At 43.0% G+C, this 17,379-nt stretch overlaps 1 protein-coding gene across 1 annotated transcript in view; it reads right to left on the bottom strand.

Annotated features, from left to right (window-relative positions):
- Nucleotides 1-17,379, bottom strand: part of ANTXRL (ANTXR like) — a 60,503-nt gene that overhangs the window by 10,745 nt on the left and 32,379 nt on the right. The window contains exons 14-17 of the mRNA XM_010305930.2: nt 16,844-16,882; nt 13,658-13,756; nt 11,858-12,025; nt 10,585-10,665 (exon numbers count right to left, since the gene is read on the bottom strand). Of these exons, the coding sequence (XP_010304232.2) occupies nt 10,585-10,665; nt 11,858-12,025; nt 13,658-13,756; nt 16,844-16,882 (387 nt within the window). The remainder of the gene's footprint in view (nt 1-10,584; nt 10,666-11,857; nt 12,026-13,657; nt 13,757-16,843; nt 16,883-17,379) is intronic.

The following is a 17,379-nucleotide window of genomic DNA, read 5'->3' as shown; positions in this document are numbered from 1 at the left end:
CAGCTAAGCAATGCCTTGGGCTACTGACACACTCAGAGTAAAACCCGTTGGCTTAGCCAAGACATGGCCCACATCGTTGCCCAGAAAGCCCAGGCAAGAGCAGAGGGCTTGCTTTGTAAAGGACCTGGGAGAAGAAATTCTTCAGAAGCCCAGTATGCCCTCAGACACCCTGGCTATGGGAGCCAAATCGCTGAGACAGTAGGATTTATGGGGTGGAGAAGGGAGGACAGGGCACAGGAGCTCTTCTTTTGAAACCAAGTGCATGATAACGCCGTCCAAGGGATTCCTCAGGGGCCAAGGGAGGTATGTTGCCAGGGCAAACTCGCAAACAGACCCATGGCATGCACTGCATATGACAGCGGCAATAAAAGTCATCTTTTGGGTCACTTACTGGCCAAGACAAAAGTCAACAACAACCAAAAGTCTTCATTTTTCAGGTAAAAGAAATATGTCAAAATAAGTTTCGCTTGGGCTTGAAACACATACATTGTTCAATTCAAAACATCTTTTCCTTGCATTTCAGATAGGCGTTTCAAAACAAAGATTGAAAATATTGAGACTTTTTCAGGGATATTTTTTCCACTTCAGTTAATTCCACTAACATGCAAAAATAGAGAATATCTAAAGAAGCAGGTTTTAGCCAAAACAGAGAGAGTCATCTGGAAGATGGTGTCCAGATCCACTAGGGAATTTAAGGCACAGATAGGAACTGCTTTGCAGTAAGACTAATAGCTGCAGTATCCCAGGCTACTGTAGCTTCTTTAATCAGAATACCGAGGGTTGAATGCAACCAAGTACTGATAGGTTCCCAAGACGTGCACGTCTGCAGACACTGCTCCCCAGTCCACAGTCCCAACTGTGCATGGCACTGCTTGAAACCAGGGATGGATCCTCCAGGAGCAGTCTGTTCACTTGGTTGAAGACCAGTGCAGGAATACACTGAAGAGAAGTAGGCTACTTCCAATTTACCCCTGGAGAAACCAGACAATAATGAGGAACGTGAGGGAAGAATAGCTCAGCCAAGGAAATTGGCCTTTTAAGCTAGGATCAGGACCCTTCAGCAAAATAAACTTTGTGCTGAACACATGCCCACCATCCAGCCCTCACATGCCTGGTACCACTTCTCCAGCTTAGGCACACAAGGAAAGTGACATGGAGACGTAGAGAACCCATCCCAGTATTGAAGACAGGGCTATTCAAAGAATTTGTATCACACTCTATTCAGCAGGGAACTGCATGTTGTTTCCAGCCCTGCCTTAGCAGGAAAATGCAGCATGGGCTACAGACACCTCCTGAAAGAATGGCTGGAGTCACAAGATAGCTTGCAGGAATGCACAAAACATCACATGTCTTGGACCTTGCTTAGGTTGTGGCTGAAGTAACACACAGTGCAGATTCATAACAAAGCCTGTCCATGCTCAGCCCTAAAAAAAGCTTAAGTGGCAAAGGGAACAGAAAAGGATAACACGGGGCATAATCAAAGTTAAGGTCTATCAGGCATGCTTTATATTCAGTACCGATCTCAAAGTACGGTCATGCCACACCAAACCCCACCCAAACCTGACAGAAATACCTTAACCTAAATCTGCACTTACAACGCACGATTTACTGTCTTCCTCTTTTCTGACAGCTTTTATGGATGAGGCTCCCAAAGTGGAGGAAGTGAGGAGAGCCACTGTCAGGTCATGTCATCTACCCAAGGTTATGCAGGAGCTTTGGGGGGAAAAAAATTGTATTTACAAGTTCAGGACTCGTGACTCACATCCCTTGTTTTAACCACAGCACCACACATTTCCACACTTGAATGCTGACCAGACTAGAATGTGGTTCAAGAAAAAAAACAACAGTGGTTGGTGCAAAAGATTTTTCTCTTTCCTTTGGCATTTCCAGGGAAAAGGAGATTGCATTTGTCCATCACCTAGAATGGGAAGGGCTTTAGAGCATAGCAACAAGAGCAACAAACACTTGCTGGGTGCAGCAGGCTCACCTTTGAGGTATTGGCTGGTGGCTTGCTGGGAGGAGCAAATTAGGCCACAAAGGACCATAACTGGTCTTGCGCAAACTGTAATTAAGTGTCATCGTGCTTTCCAGGGTGAATTGTTTGATTGTATCTTCAGGAGCAAGCTGGGATTATGGCGTGCACAAAGGAAAAGCACAATGCTCTTTACCCACCTAAGGGTATAGGATAACGCTGGAGACTCTCAGAGAGATTTCTGGTGAAAGCAGTTATTATTTTCTTTGCCTCATCCAAAAATGTAAGATCCTGGCCCACCACATAGACAAGCTGCCTCTTTCTTTATAGTCTGGAAGCAGATCAAGTATCCCCAACCCATCTCTAGGTAACTGTCCCCTGAATGGCTCTGCTGCTACCTAAAGCAAGTAGATGGCAACCCCACAGTCCCAGGTTCCTCTGTGCTTACTTCACAAGGATTGTCTTCTCTTGGGATGTGGCTCATACAGTTTATTATCGGTGCTGGTGCATTTATAAAGCACAGAAAACCTCTCCTACCCCAAAAGCTCCTATATTGAGTTGGATGGGAGATAACCGCTTTATTATTTCTAGGAATGAATACACCAGGAAAGTAACTCAAGCACCAGAGTCCCGACATGGAACTCTCCTTCCCATTTCAAGTATGCTAGAGAGACCTAACACTCTACGCGTATATATCCCTGCCATGTTTCCCCTCTGCAGCTTGACCTATCAAGTACCAGCTCTGCACTTTGAAGTTACTCTTTTCTATAAGTACTCCCTTGCCACCTCTCTCATACAAACTAAGTTATACAACCTGGTCTCAACTTACCAGACAGTGGCCTTTCCTCCCGCAGCAGAAAAAAAAAACAACAAACCACCTCAAAGCTCTGCTCCACTCAGAGTGCCTGGCCTTTAGTGTTGCAAGAAGGGACACTGCTCTTGGTATGCTTCACTTCGAAGTTTCTGTATATCCCACTCCTTAAAGTTATCAGCCAGTGACAACTGAGGTGTCTACTTAGGTAATTATGTTCCCTAGAAGAAATCCAAAAAGGAAGGGAAAAGAAGGGATATGTTCACATGCCAAAAAAAAAAAAAAAGGCAGAAAGATCATAAAGCACTGCAGAAACCACCAGTGTTGCTGCAAAGAGTGCCAACTGTTTGCAGTCTTGCTGTTCCAGGAACAGTTCCTATCTGAGACTAAAACTGGCATATATAACTAGAGGATTTTGATATTAACTTGATGTTTATGTTCAAAGTAAGATTAAGTTAATCTTAAGACTTAACAGACATAACTCATAAGCTCTTCAGGTCGTGTAGTATCTTTGTGTTACTCACACAATGGCTGACACAGTGATTTGGGTTTTCTTCTGGTACCACAACTTGAACCACAGTACTTTATACAAGAATAGAGGCATCCAGAACTACAGCTCCTCTGTAAAAAGTAAGGATGCAATACCTTTTGATTTTTAGTTATCACTCTGTACAATAACTTTAGCATGAATAATAGTATTAATACATTATCTTACACTGGTTTTTATTTCTAGAGCTCAAACACCTTCAGAGGAAGGTCACAGCATTACTCATTCTACATACGGGGAAATGGATTCCTATGTAGTTACTAAATATACGTAAGCAGAGAGCTGAGGAAGGCTGGGTAGGTTAAGTTCTGGACTGTTACCCAACTCAGAAGACAATGAGGGATGTACAGCTCCCAGCTGAAACAAGGGAACATGGGGTTCAGCATTGATCCAGGGGTGCTGCCAAGAAACAAATAAAACATATTGGCTGCAGCATATCTGTTCACTAGCATGTGCAAATCATGGATCTGTACGTGCAGTTCTAGCAAGCAACTGCATGTACATTTGTCTTTTCAAAAAATGTGTACCGTAAGTTGTGGCCACCTTCCTAAGCTCCAAGATAGTCACCTGACTCCAAGCCAGGCCTGCATACCTTAGACACACTGTATTCTAGGTACGATTGTGGAGCATCAGTGAAGTGCTGCCTGGAAAACTGTGATAACGACGTGCAGAAGCCCATTCCCCCAAGGCAGACATGTCAGAGCTGCAGTTAAAGAGGGACTAAGTCACCAGTTCTTATCCCAAAGTCACCTTCCCTATAAAAAAGTGAGAACCAGACCTGATGAACTTGTTCCTTTACCATAAATATCAAAGAAATATCAGTGGTATACATGCTTTAAGAGTAGCAGATGTGGACAAATCCCCAGTTCCACCTGGGGGCAGACAGGCAGCATCTATCCTCAAAGCCTATTTGTGAATTCTTCTTCCACATCAGGAATAACACAATCCTGGCACAAGTGAGAAGTAATGCCAATATGTAGGCTTCTTGCAGGACAGGAAATTCATTAGTCACTGATTACATGTTTCCAGCTGCAGTGCTCAGCACATCCTGGGAACTGTGCATTAGGACAATGGTCCCACACCAGGGAGCTTTTTTTTCCCCCCCATGCCATGCCTGCTACAGCAGAAATGAACCTTACAGATATGGGTGTCCTTTGGAAAAAAGAAAAAGAAAGTAAAATTGGAGCCACATGTGTCACATTTTCACGGAAAGTGACAAAGTGAGACCACCTACCGTGGCAGGCGATGTCCCGTCTCTTTAATTTTTCAGCAGCTTATGAAGGTAATTGGCTCCAGAAAGGTTAAGCAAAGGGAGAAAAGCCCCAGAACCAGGCAGCAGTCGCTGATGAATACAGTCTGAAGGAGCTCAGTGCTGCTTTTCCAGCACCCCCTGTAGCTCTGCCAATAACTACTCAGGCAATTACAACACATCTCCAAGCAAGTGGCAGGGAAGCCTATTGAAAGCCATTACTTGGGCTTGAAAAGAAGTAATTAGAATGAGCTCCAAATAGCACTGGTAAATGGGCAGCTAGCACTGAGTGATAGGCGGGTGCTGCCATCCCCATGGGCTGCATTCAAACTGCTGAGCACATGTAGGTGCTCAAACTGCCAGAAAGTAATTACTAGCCATTAATAATCCATAGGTTTGGTGTCCCACCATTCCTCTGAGAAGTCCCAAGTGCCTAGCAGGACTTAACTAAACCTCACAGCTATAAGGAAGGTAAATACTGTGTTCTCATGATTATTTTGCGGTTGGGAAAAGCAAGGCCTATAGATCTCATGGTCAGCATTAGAAGGAATCACTCAAAATTTGAGTGTAATCAGGCTTTCTGAGGTTTAGCAAATCTATCAGCTTAAGAGTGATCACTTTGAAAAGGACACGCAGAATAAGGAACCCAAATACTCCTGGTCTCATTTCAGAGGCTGGTGTTTAAAATTCTAGCTGCTGTGCCTTGTTCAAAGTCAGGTAGTAACTCAATGGTGAGAACTTGAAAGGACCCAGAAGTCCTGGATTCCAATATAACCAGCAGCTCATAGTTTGTGATTTTTTTTTTGCTGCACAGCAGCCTTTTTACCTTCAGTTTTATGGAACGAAGAAGGGCTTTCAGATCTTTGTATAACAGCCTGCTTCTAGTCCCCTTCCCTGGGAAAGGGCTTTGCATTTGCAAACCACAGGTTAGTACTGCTAAAGCATTGCTTTTTTCCAAGTATAGTCCCATGAGTACACAAGTGCAATGGTGAGACTAAAATCCAGTCTACACTCACTCTCTGTTGCAGGTAATTTTCAGTGACAAAAATGAGATAATTTTCTAAAGCTTTAAAGTAAACAAGAACAATTCTGCCTGGGTAAAAATGTCTTTTTTTTAGTTGAGGTTTTCGGTAAACCAATCCTCTGAGAATTTCCTGTGACAGTATGTGCTGAAATGCAAAATGGAATGGATTTGCTGAAAGCAGCAACTAAGCTGACTATTTGAAAGAAGCATCTCACCTTCCTCTTTGCACATACTGGGGCTTTTAATGTTTACTTGCTGGCATTGGTAACAGCCTGACTTTTGATCCATGAGGCCAAGGGGAAGAGCTTGAAAGTTCCTTTTTTCAGACTACTGACAACCTGTCCCACCAGCTACTGTGGTTTCTATGAGATACTTCAAGATAGCCAGACATTAATATTTCCCAAACTCCAGTCTTCATAGCAGCCCCGTGCAAGCTCAGGAGGACACCAACATAATGATGGGGAAGTCCTCAAGGCAGCCTGAGTATCTTGAGCAACAGGTAGCTCACCAGGCCATGCGGCCATTCTGACATGCTCCCTGTTGCTAGATGAACAGTGCCCTTGCTTCAGAGCTGTCAATCCTTTCTTGGGCTGAGTGACTGCTGGTCCCCTAAGCCCCAAATTTCTGGGGGAGGAAGGGAAGAATAGCAGCCTAGCTGTAAGGGATCCATCACTGCAGCAGTAACACAAATGTCTGCCAATGAAAGCTTCACCTTTGTACATTACTGCAAGGAACAAAGCCCAGCAATCTGCAGCAGAGACGCTAGCTCTTTTTCATCTCTTCGCTCCTCTGCTGATGTTGTCTGAGAGCTCAGCAAAAAGCCATCCCACAAATAGCAGCCTATCTGCTAATGATGGGGTAGAGCTAAGTGTGTTTATCCCTTGCTGTCCCATCCTGGTGCAATAGAAGGTCCTGCTAGGGCTGACCTGCAGAAGTTGAGTGAGCAGCGTCCTGTGACCCTTTACTGAGGTACTTGCCAAACTAATAACCAATTTCGGCAGTGGTACCATGACATGATCTTGAATGGAGACCAAGAGGAGGAGCTGTCTGCAGAGCCAAGCCAAACACCATGGGCAAAGCTCCCAGAAGGGGCATCAGATCTTGTGCTTGCCTGGTTTTCTTTAAATAGGCAGTTCTGAAAAGTGCCTGTGATTTTCACAGCCAGTCCTATTAATACAAGCCTGCCTAATACTGGTGGGTCATCCATCCTGAGATCCTTTTCTTGGTAAGTCTGTGAAAGGCATGAGCCAGGGCAGAGGAGCACTCAGGGGCCTCAGCCAGTTCTGCAGCAAGGCTGTAACCCAGGACATGCTTCTACCAGCAGCTCAGGTCCTGCAGCGTGAGAGGAACAGGCAAAGGAGGCTGGTCACCAGCCCATTGCTGCCAGGGGACTGCAGGGCACCAGTCTGTCTCAAAGGGCAGTGCAGGGAGGCAAGGACTAAGAGAGACAGCAAGGAGAGGAAGAAACCACAGAAGGAAATGAAAGGGAATGTCTAGGACAGGAGTCCAAGGGGAACAACAGGTAAGGAAAAGAGCAGGTGGTTTGGGAAAGGCAACAGGATCATGATAAAGGAAGAACTGAGGATGGATAGACAGACAACAGTCCTGGCCACCCAGAGCAAAGGACAACAGAAAGTCCCTTGCAGCAGTCAGCCAGATATTCCTGCACACATGCTTCAGCCTGAATTTCTGCTGCAAGGCGCCCTCACTCTGGAATGGGCTTCACCACATGAAGACTCAAAAAATGACAAACAATGCCATTTTTAACTGCACTTTATTATGGGAGTTGGGGAGGAGTCATGATTTGAAAGCCTGAGGTGGCAATACTGCCTTTGCTGTATGGTTTGCAGAGCCAAAGAGAAGAGGGCTGTGTTGTGGGAGATGATGCTGAACAGTTCGAAAAAAATGTCTAACAGACTTCTGGTTCTCTGTGACAAAACCAGATAAAATTGGTGAATACACCAAAAGCATTAACATATTGTTTTCCAACAAAACTATCATAGAAAGATTTTCTACAAGTATTTTTCAGATTTTTTTGGGGGGGGGGGGGGGGGAGCTCCCAAACCAGAGCACTCATTTTCAAATGAAAGAAGTTAGTTTTCAAAAGAGTTTTTAAAGAATGTTTTAATATTAAAAAAATTCTCCTTTGACATCTTCCCCCTGTCCCAAAAGCCATGTGAAAATATTTTTCTCCCTGTACTGTGGATGTTCTCTTCTCTGTAATTAGTATTTTCATTATGCAGAAAGAAGTGGTTTGCTATATTTTCTCCCCAATGGCTGCAAAAAGTAAACATATGCCCAACTGAAGAAATAAAAATTGAAAATGAAAACTAAAACTTTTTTTAATTGAGGTAAACTGTGAAACAGACATTTGGAAAAATGTAACTTCAGTGAGTTATCTTATTCTAATAGGAAACAACCTATATCTCTGGTAATCCCTGAAAATGTAAAGATAATAATTTGACTGATTTTAGGAAATTCAGAGATAGGAATCCAAATGCCACACCCAAAACAGTTAAATTATGTTCCTTTTGCTTTCTGAGTTTTTTTGAATAACCAATTATGAAATTACCTTAAAAATCAAAGGAAAACAAAAAACCTCCAAAGATCTCTCCCCCCCGCCCCCCCAAATCCCTCAAAACCCCACCAAGCAAAGCAATCCCTCTCTCCAAGATCACCACACAGTCACTGGCCTCCGGATGGCACAGTGTGGAAGAACACCATGTACCAAGACAGGTCAGGCTGTACTTTCATGTCTACCCAACAAAATCCATTGACTGCTGTCAGCACATCCGTACAGGAATGACTTTGTCCCTGCCGTGACTGGGTCGAGCGGAGCTGCGGGCTTGCTCCTGCGGCTGCCAGGCTGCTCCAGCTCTGCACAGCCAGAGCTCCAGGCTCTCCACGCTGCTGGTCACTCATAGCACTGACTTGATCTCCCCATTCTTTAGCCCCAAAGTGCACATCTATACTTATGTGTACATACATGTATATTTATACACTTTCCCTCCACCAAAAGCCTAACTTACAAGGAGACAATTCTCCACTAGAAAAGTCAACCTAACAATATATAATAACCTTGCTCTTTTCTGTGCTAGCTTTCTCCATGAAATACAGGCCTATGATGTCCTTTTTTTTTAAAAAAAAAAACACAAAAAACCAGAAGGCTGAAAGCAAAACAAGAAAATGACTAGACAATGTTCTTCAGCTTTAGTTAATTTCACAGGCCAGGGAACAGAGATGATGCTATTCTTCCACAGAATCTGGCTCAATAGGATTCTTTCCACCCTGTTTCCCAGATGTACATTTGATTTTTCTAATGTTCTCCCTGATACAATAATCCTTCAGCTTGCCCTGTTTTACGTTGCCTCTTTTGAGCCCCTCGTCCTCCCTGCAGCAGAGCTGGAAGGCAAGGAACTGAGGATCCCTGTTCAGAGCCAGCCCCCTGCATGTTTCTTGGCCACGCAGGCTAACAGAGGCTCTGTTGTGCTTTGCACTGATAGAAATGTACCAACCAGGGGAGTGAAAGGCAGAGGATAGATTCATATTATACAATGTTAGTGCTATCAAAATACAGCTGGGCCTAAAGAGCCTATTCAGAAGCTCTAGATCGTGCTTAAAAAGTAAATAAGGCATCTTGAGCACAGCTGCCTGGAAAATGCAGCTTAGTGAAACAGTTAAGACCATTTTACAAAGTAACATAGGAAACTGAGTTTGTTCTTAGTTTCCTTATGCACCAAAAGGAAAATGGAAGAGACAAAACTTGAAATATTGAAGTTGCATGTTTGGTAAATAACTAGACAAATGCCATAACTGTATTTTGCCAAAAGTCAGAGGGATGCAACTTACTTGCCCTACCAGGGCTACTTTTAAAGTCTGCTATTAGGTGTAAAAGTCACCCAGGCAACCAAGCCCAGCACAAGGGCCTCTGCACCACTCCTAGCCCAGAAAAGCACTCCATGGCCTCTACTGCTGTAACTCTACAAACCCTTTCCCCAACAGCAAAGGTGATGAAGTGTGTGGACTCTCACCAGACAAGGGCCACAGAGGGGAGAAAGACACTGTCATCTCTGCTCAGCCCTCACATTTCAAAGTGCCACAGCAGAAAGCCAAATCTGAAGGTGCAACAGCTCAAAGCAGCAGCACTCAATTCCTATGGAGTTGTCCCCTCTAGAGTAACAAGATAGAGATAACCATAATGGTGCCAGGTCTCACGGGGAAATTGTGAGAACTCTGAACTAAGCTATCGCAAGTGACCCAGGGGCAGCACACAGACCTCCATGGCTCTGAAGGGCACAAACTCTCTGCTTCCTCCCAGGAAGAATCTACTCCTGACTGGTGTTTGGCCAATAGACTTTATCAGGACAGGAGATACTCTCTGCCTACATACAGGATATGACCGAGAAACATGTCTTTGCACAGAATCCTACAGCAACTGTATTCTCCATTAACTTTGCTATAATTTGTTTCTTTATCACCTGCCCAGTTCATGATTTCTCTCATTAATCACTTAACTCTATTATTTAATCTGAGATGCATTTTTATAAAGTTGGGTAGGAAGGATAATTATTGTTGTAGAATGACTACTGCATATTAAATGCAAAACAAACAGTCCCCCAGAACCCACAAAAAACCTATCCTTTGACTTAACATGTGTGCCCAGAAAAAAAAGACTAGGAACTTCTATGGCTGAAAAAGGTCTCATTATTACTGTGGCTGGCCAGCTTCTTCCTCAGTCTACTTGCATCACAGTGGAGACATTGCTGTTGACCTTTTGGGGCAATACTTTTAAGTAGATGCCACAGCAAGCATTTTAGCTTATTTTGAAATCTCTGGTTCTTGTGACAAATTTGTAGCCTTAAGGTAATGTGAAAAGAGACAAGCTCACAAAAAAAAAAAAAAGAGATGGGGTGGTTGGGAGGGAAGAGCATTGCTGCTACTAACAGAGAAGTGACATGCCAGTGTGTTTGTGACATCTTACCTTATCCCCTGGCTGTGGTCTCATAAGAGAGACTTGATCATAGCCTCGTCGAACCAAAGCCCACAGTGCATCAAGTTTGCCCTGGAATAAAAATAAAAAAATAAAAAACCCCACCAAAATAAAACCCAACATGACCAAGAAATTTGGTGAAAACAGCATGAGATTAAACCAGAGGTGAGTTGATCCAGCCTTTCTGTATTAAACTGTCTGCGCAAACATTGCTCCTGTACTGTTGCCCTCTTTATACTGCTTATCTGGACAACCAGAAGAGAGGCCTCAATGGGGTAAATACGTACCCAATATGCAATAGGCCAAATTCAGCCTGCTCGAAACACACTGAGAATGACTGTAGTTTAATGTGAACTTCCCTAAGAGTCATAATTAGAATTAGACAGGTATGATGTTAACAGAAGACAGAACAACAGAAGTACTGTACTGATGGGAGGTGAGCTGGAACATGGATAAACAGCCACAAGACTACCTACTACCTCAGCAAGCTTTAAAATTCACAGGTACTTTCCAGACGATAACTTCAAGCACTGTTAAACTCATCTGTAAGCATGGTGGGGAGAGGGAACCTCATCCCACAAAGCACTGGCTTGGGACATGGCCACAGATTTTTGGGATGAGCATGGTATGCTGCTCCCTTGGCCTGTGCTAGCCCTCCAGCTTCCTTGTCTGTAAGCAGAGATAACAGCTCTGCCCTGCCTCAAGGGTTGTGTGAGGATACATACTTTAAAAGACAGGGAGACACCAGATACTATAATGACACAGGAGAAATGGGGATGAAAGTCTGGAGAGACTGAGCGACTCGCCCAAAATCAAATACTACGTCTTGTGGCTGAACTAGAGGGGAACAGAGCTGAATCCCAACCCAAGCCACCGTGCAGTCGAAGCACAAGGACTGTACACTTTATCTGTTCCTCTTTGTATGCTGCTTTGAGATAGCACGAACCAGCTTCTGCTGTCCCTAAGGGTTGAGATATCCACTGTAGCAATCCAGGCTACGCAAAAGTACCTGAAAAGGTGAGAGCAGAGGGATTGGAGATCTCTGCTCATGCCCTCCAACACCCTCCACTCTTCCTCAAGAAACTATGGCAACACAGTGCCAGGTGAAACGCACATTCCCAGAAACGGGCAAAGTTGAGGGTTACCGGCCATTTTTCTAAATAGGATCTCCCAGCTCTGCCATAAGAAAGGCTGTGCTAAGGAAGTGGGATGTAGTAACATGCATGACATAAAAGACTCGATAAAACTGCAAGGCAGCCATTACCTTGATCGGAGTATACCATTTCTGCTGGGAAGGTGGTTTTCTCACATGGGGCTTTTTCGGCTTGGGTTCCCATGGCTCATACTCCTGTTCAGGCAACTTAATAATAGCATTTTTGGGCTTCTCCAATTTTGCTCCTTCCTCTGTTGAGCCCTTGTCTCCCCATCGCACCTGAAGTCAGGAGAGCACACTGTAAGTAGAGACACTTCAGCAGTTCCCACCAGCAGGTGGGTTCACAGACAATAATCAAGTTCGCATCAGATGGCCCAATGCTACCACCAAACATGAAGCCAAATTTATGAAGGCATTGAACTCCCACTGTAACCAGAAATACACATTTCAAGAGTCAAACAGTCTCACTCAAAAGCTGTTTGAACTACTAATCTTTGCACCTTCCAGTAACCTAAGGTGTTGTGGGAATCAGAGCATCCAGGGCAAATTAACCCATTTCCAGGTGAAATCTGAAGCACTCTGCCCAGCTCTGCTAGGACACAGGTGTAATACACTTCCCATTGCCTCATGCAAAAAGCAGGCAGCAGCACCAGCTGAAGGCATGCAGTCTTTACAGCTAGCCACCCTAAGCAGCTCCTATTGTTCAGTTTGTAAAAAAAGGGTCAGTGGACAAGTATGTGAATGGTTTAAGAGCATCAGCCCTCAAACTGGTGCAGTTACTACTAAAACCAGCTCTTCCAAAGATGACCTTGCACAGTCACAAGAGAAGTCAGTAACCTTATCTTCACATACTATACACTACTTCTTTCAAGCTGAAACTCTGATTTTGTTGTCTCACTTGCTTCAAACAGAAATGTGACCCTGGATTCAAGGGCAATATATGATCCATAGGGTTACTCAGCATCAAGGATAAAATTCTTCCAAGGAAAATAGTTAAGGATATTGCAGCTGAAGTTTCATCTTAGACTTGCAAGGACTTGCTGAGAAGCCATTGCTTTCATTCTGTGAGCCCTAGTTTGGTCTAGACCCTCAGCTACCAATTAGATCTAGTGGGAGTTTCTGGTGTGACATCTCTAAAAGTCATCATTAGGCCATCAGCTGATACCAGTGAGTGACAATTCCCTGCCTTATACTATCCATGATTAGGAATATTGAATTGATTTCACTAACATGGTCATTTACATGAGTTAGCAGCCAATCACAGCATTATCTGCTAACTCCCTGGAACATACATGCCATAGGACAGCACAAGGCAAATTTCTTTCACAGTAACACTTCACTTTACACATCAAGACTAGCTTATGCGTGAATCCCAGGGCAGGATTGATTCATTGCCCAATTTCAACAAGGATGTGGTTTTGTGCATTAGGAATTATTGCTTAACTGAAAAAACCCCAAAACAAAACCAAACAAACACAAAAGAAAAAAAAGACAAAAAAGAAAAATCACTGGTTTAAATTAACCAAACCAATTGCTTCTGGCCAGCCAGCCACAGTATAGATGGTGCCCTCAAATACTCAAACCCAGCGTAACTCTGCTTGAGACAAGAGAACTGGACGCAACTGCACTGAAGGGTTTGATTCAGTAAATTAAAATTTCTTTTGGTGCTCATCCTATTTCTTAACCTGCAAATTTTTTCTGGCTCAATGCTGGATTTGTTTAATTATTCATGCAAATAATGGTAGCTTGATGTCTGTGACGTGGACAGCAAGTGCAATCGGGTGGACAAGCCCTGATTAAATCCCAGTCTCTCCATCAGGGTCATTTTTTTAAAAGTCACATAAAAATATATTGCTACTATTTATAATTAAATGTGCTGATTTTTACAACACTAAAGAACAAGCCAAATACCTCCATCCTCTTAATCCCACCAACACCTCGACCTCCATAATAAGATGCGTCCACGGTTGGCCACTTTTTCTTTGGCAATCCGTCTTCATCATCTGATTCCTATGGGAAAGACAGGGAGATGATATTGCTGTTGTCACATAAACAGCATAAACTATGGAAAACAACTGAACATCCTATGGTCCAATCCTTGGATATCTGGCTTTGTGTGTAATACTTACTTGCTGACAAAAAAACAAAAAAGTCTCTTGTCTCTGCAGCTGCAATTTTAACTAGGAAAGCCAAAGAGCATTGCCTATTCCTCTCTCCAGGCAGCTTTTATTTAGTCAAATATGCATTGAGCTTCAAAATCACAACTGACTTGTAAGGGAAGGCAAAGTGGAGATGAATCGTACATTATACTGGCTTGCCACTATGCTATGCAGAAAATGCAGCAATCAGTTAGCCCAAAGAAATCATTTATTAATTGCGCTTTTTAGAACTTAATGTCACCTAACAGGGGAAAAAAGCTACCACTGTGAGTTTTCCAACATGTGCATCTGACCCTTTTCTCATGGCAGCTGTAACCAGTTATTCTACGCTGCTTGATTCTTTGTAGAGTCTGGCTCAAGCTGTACAGTTTGGAACCAGGACTCAGACTGGAGCATCTCCAAATCGTCAGGAAGCTCAGATCCAGAGTTTTTAACCTGAAATTATAAAGACTGCAGATTATTTTTCTGGAAAGTAGGAGAATCTGAATCAGGGTTTCATTTCAGGTTCATTGTTCTGTTCTTGCTTAACTAAAAAAAACCAAACTGGCAAACGTTTCTGGTTTGACAACCCTGGGAACACATCTCCAGCTCTATCAGTGCGAGCCGGTAGAAGTCATTGGGACTTCTCAGACTCCCTATCATTATGCTGAGTTCAGACAACTGAAAGTCACACCGTGACAACACATAATTAAGGAAAGGGCCCACAAGCCTCCTACAGTGCCATCTTCATTCCTCACACTCTTTATTAAAAGACAGATAACTACACCTCTGCTGATATGCAGATGCGCGTGCTGCTCTTGGACTGGCCACGCACAGTACTCTCTGCTAACTTTCATCCGTACAAGTATATTTCTAGAAACACTGCCCAAACTTAGTTTTTACTAAAAAAATAAAATAAAAAAATATCAAGTGAAATCCAAATACTAGAGAAGGACACAAATTATTGTCAGATTACTAGGTGATATTTGCTCAGAATTGCCCTATATGTTTCTATTGGAATGTAAAAGGAATTGAGAATACAAGAGCCAATAATAGCTTTTAAAAAACATGCCTTAATTTTTGTTTGTTCATATTTAACTTTTACGTTATGTCTTGGAGAAAGGTATTCCCATCATTTATTCAGTGACATCTGATCTCTCAGCTATGGTTCAGTACCTCCAACAAATTCTTTAGTATGGCCAGACTAGAGTTGACATTTCCATTAACTAGTAAAGGGATTTGGTTTGGGTTTTTGGTTGGGTTTTTTTTTTTCTGTTTTGTTTTTATCCTAAATCAGGAAAATAAACATATAAGGAAGGCACTGTGGTTTGGTGTTCAGTTCTGTTGTTTTACGTTTTTTAAGAGTATAACACACACACATTTTATCCCATTTCATGCCACATCTAAAACAGTACCCAGTGAGCAACATCAGCAGTTTGAATTAATTTATATTTGATTTCATTGTGAACTTGAGTACTATAAAATATCCTGCCTCTTCCATGGGATATGACAGATTTCAAGTCTTCAAGTCTAACAACTCTTATTGTTGGGAAGCCTGGCAGTAGCAGGACACAGTTAATAGTGATGGCTGATACTTTTCCAGCTGATAAAAGATTTATACCAAATACCCCCTACACTGAACACATAGTAAAGCAACATCAACAGCTACCACATATGTATTAAAAAGTAATAGAAATCTAACATTTGTGGTTTAGAACTAGTTTTAGATAACTATTCAGTTTAATAGCAGCCGTATCAGACTACATCAGCTAAAAGGCAGGTCACCATACCTAGGGATGCTAGTGCTAAGTTTAACGCAACAACAATCCACACCGCATAAAGACAAGGCAACGTAAAGGGATGGATAACATCTGTACTCTGTATTATTCCTGGAGGCTTACATCAGCTCCCAGTCTCTTTGATTGTATTTAAAATCTCTGCTGATCAGAATAATCACAAAGCAATTAGGAACTCTGCTGCAGGGTTGCAATGCTCTCAGAAGCCTCCTTCAAACACAGCATGGTTGCAGTTGCATGCTTCATGACAACACTAATCACCCTAAAACCAGCATGATTTTTGGTGTGTATTCTAAAGTTAAATTGTCACAGTGCTGCTGCCCAGGACAAGCAACAGGGTCACATACACAGTAATGGTGGCCTCTGGCAACCTCAAAACAGCAGCTGTGGTTGCCTCCTGATATTCATGCCAAGTTACAGCAAGTTAGCAGCAAACTGTAAGCTTCTTTTGTGGGTTAGGCAAGTATTTTTCCATCATTTAACTGCCTATGCCTAGGAAAGAAATAAAGGCAGGCATGAGTTTTCTCTGGAGGTACTTTTATTCATTACTATTACTTTCATTAAATTAGTACAGTGAATCTAAGCTGAGGTCAGGGTCAGCATGTTACTGTCCCAAAAAGAGCTACATACAATCCTGCGTCAAACAGCTCACAGCCTAAGTGGAGACAGGCTAAATGTCCTTCCAAAGGTCACTCTGCAGCAGAGCCACAGCCAGGGCAGGCTCTCGTCTCCCTCTCCTGTAGCAAAGCCACAAGAATGCGGCCTTCGCTGTCCTTTCTTCCAGCTGGCAGACTTTGTTCCTTACTGCCAATCTGGGCTAAACTCCTGCTGAGAGCAACAGCAGCTTTACTGGAGGATCGACAGCTTTCAGCACAGCTTGAGAAGCGAAGATTTGCTTACACACCTGTTTGATGTGCAGCAGAAGGAAAAATAATCATAGGAACTGCTGGTCTGTGGATTTCTAAGTTAAGCAATTATTTTCACTGTAGATGGATATAATCTTGCTGTATGTATATTAAGAGGCTAAAAAGGAGAAATAACTGTCCTGACCCAAGAGACTTCCTCTCACAGCCTTCAAGCTGTCATTAAGACACCTACGGAGCTGACATTCCAGGGCAGCCCAATACACTGCAGTGGCTGCAGCTTAAAAGTAGCGTACTTACAGGCTCTGGAGGTGGTGGCGGCGGCGGCTCCTTGATCACCTGGAATATATAAGCAATGAGAGAAATCTGAGATAATGGTAAGTTTCATCTATCTCAATGCTATGTCCTTTCTGCTTTCTTGCTCATATCATAGATGGGTTGCCCTGCTCCATTCCCCCACATTCAATCCCCTCATTAGCCCCATTGCTTTTCAGCAAGGATAAAATAAATGCGGATTAGAAGCTAAAATCCATCACATTGAACTATCTTATTAGTCAAGAAGTAACTCTTAATACAGCTCCGTATTCTGGAGCTGCCTTAAAAATGTCATATTACCAAGCTAGTGCAAAATATTCACTCAGAATCTATAGCTCCTCTGAATAAAATAAAAAGAAAGCCTAACTCTAACAGGAGTTAGGCTTTCTAAACAGGACCACAGCAGCTTATGCACATATTAGTAAATCAGTTCCATCACATTCTTCTGCAGCAGGTTTCAAATCTTGTTCTGAGGAGATCTCCATCCCTGCAGGAACTTGGGCCATGTCCATGAGTTCACT

This window comes from Balearica regulorum, chromosome 7, assembly GCF_011004875.1.
Source record: "Balearica regulorum gibbericeps isolate bBalReg1 chromosome 7, bBalReg1.pri, whole genome shotgun sequence".
Lineage (NCBI taxonomy): Eukaryota > Metazoa > Chordata > Aves > Gruiformes > Gruidae > Balearica > Balearica regulorum.
Note: the sequence above shows the minus strand (reverse complement) of the source record. Positions and strands in the feature narration are given on the sequence as shown.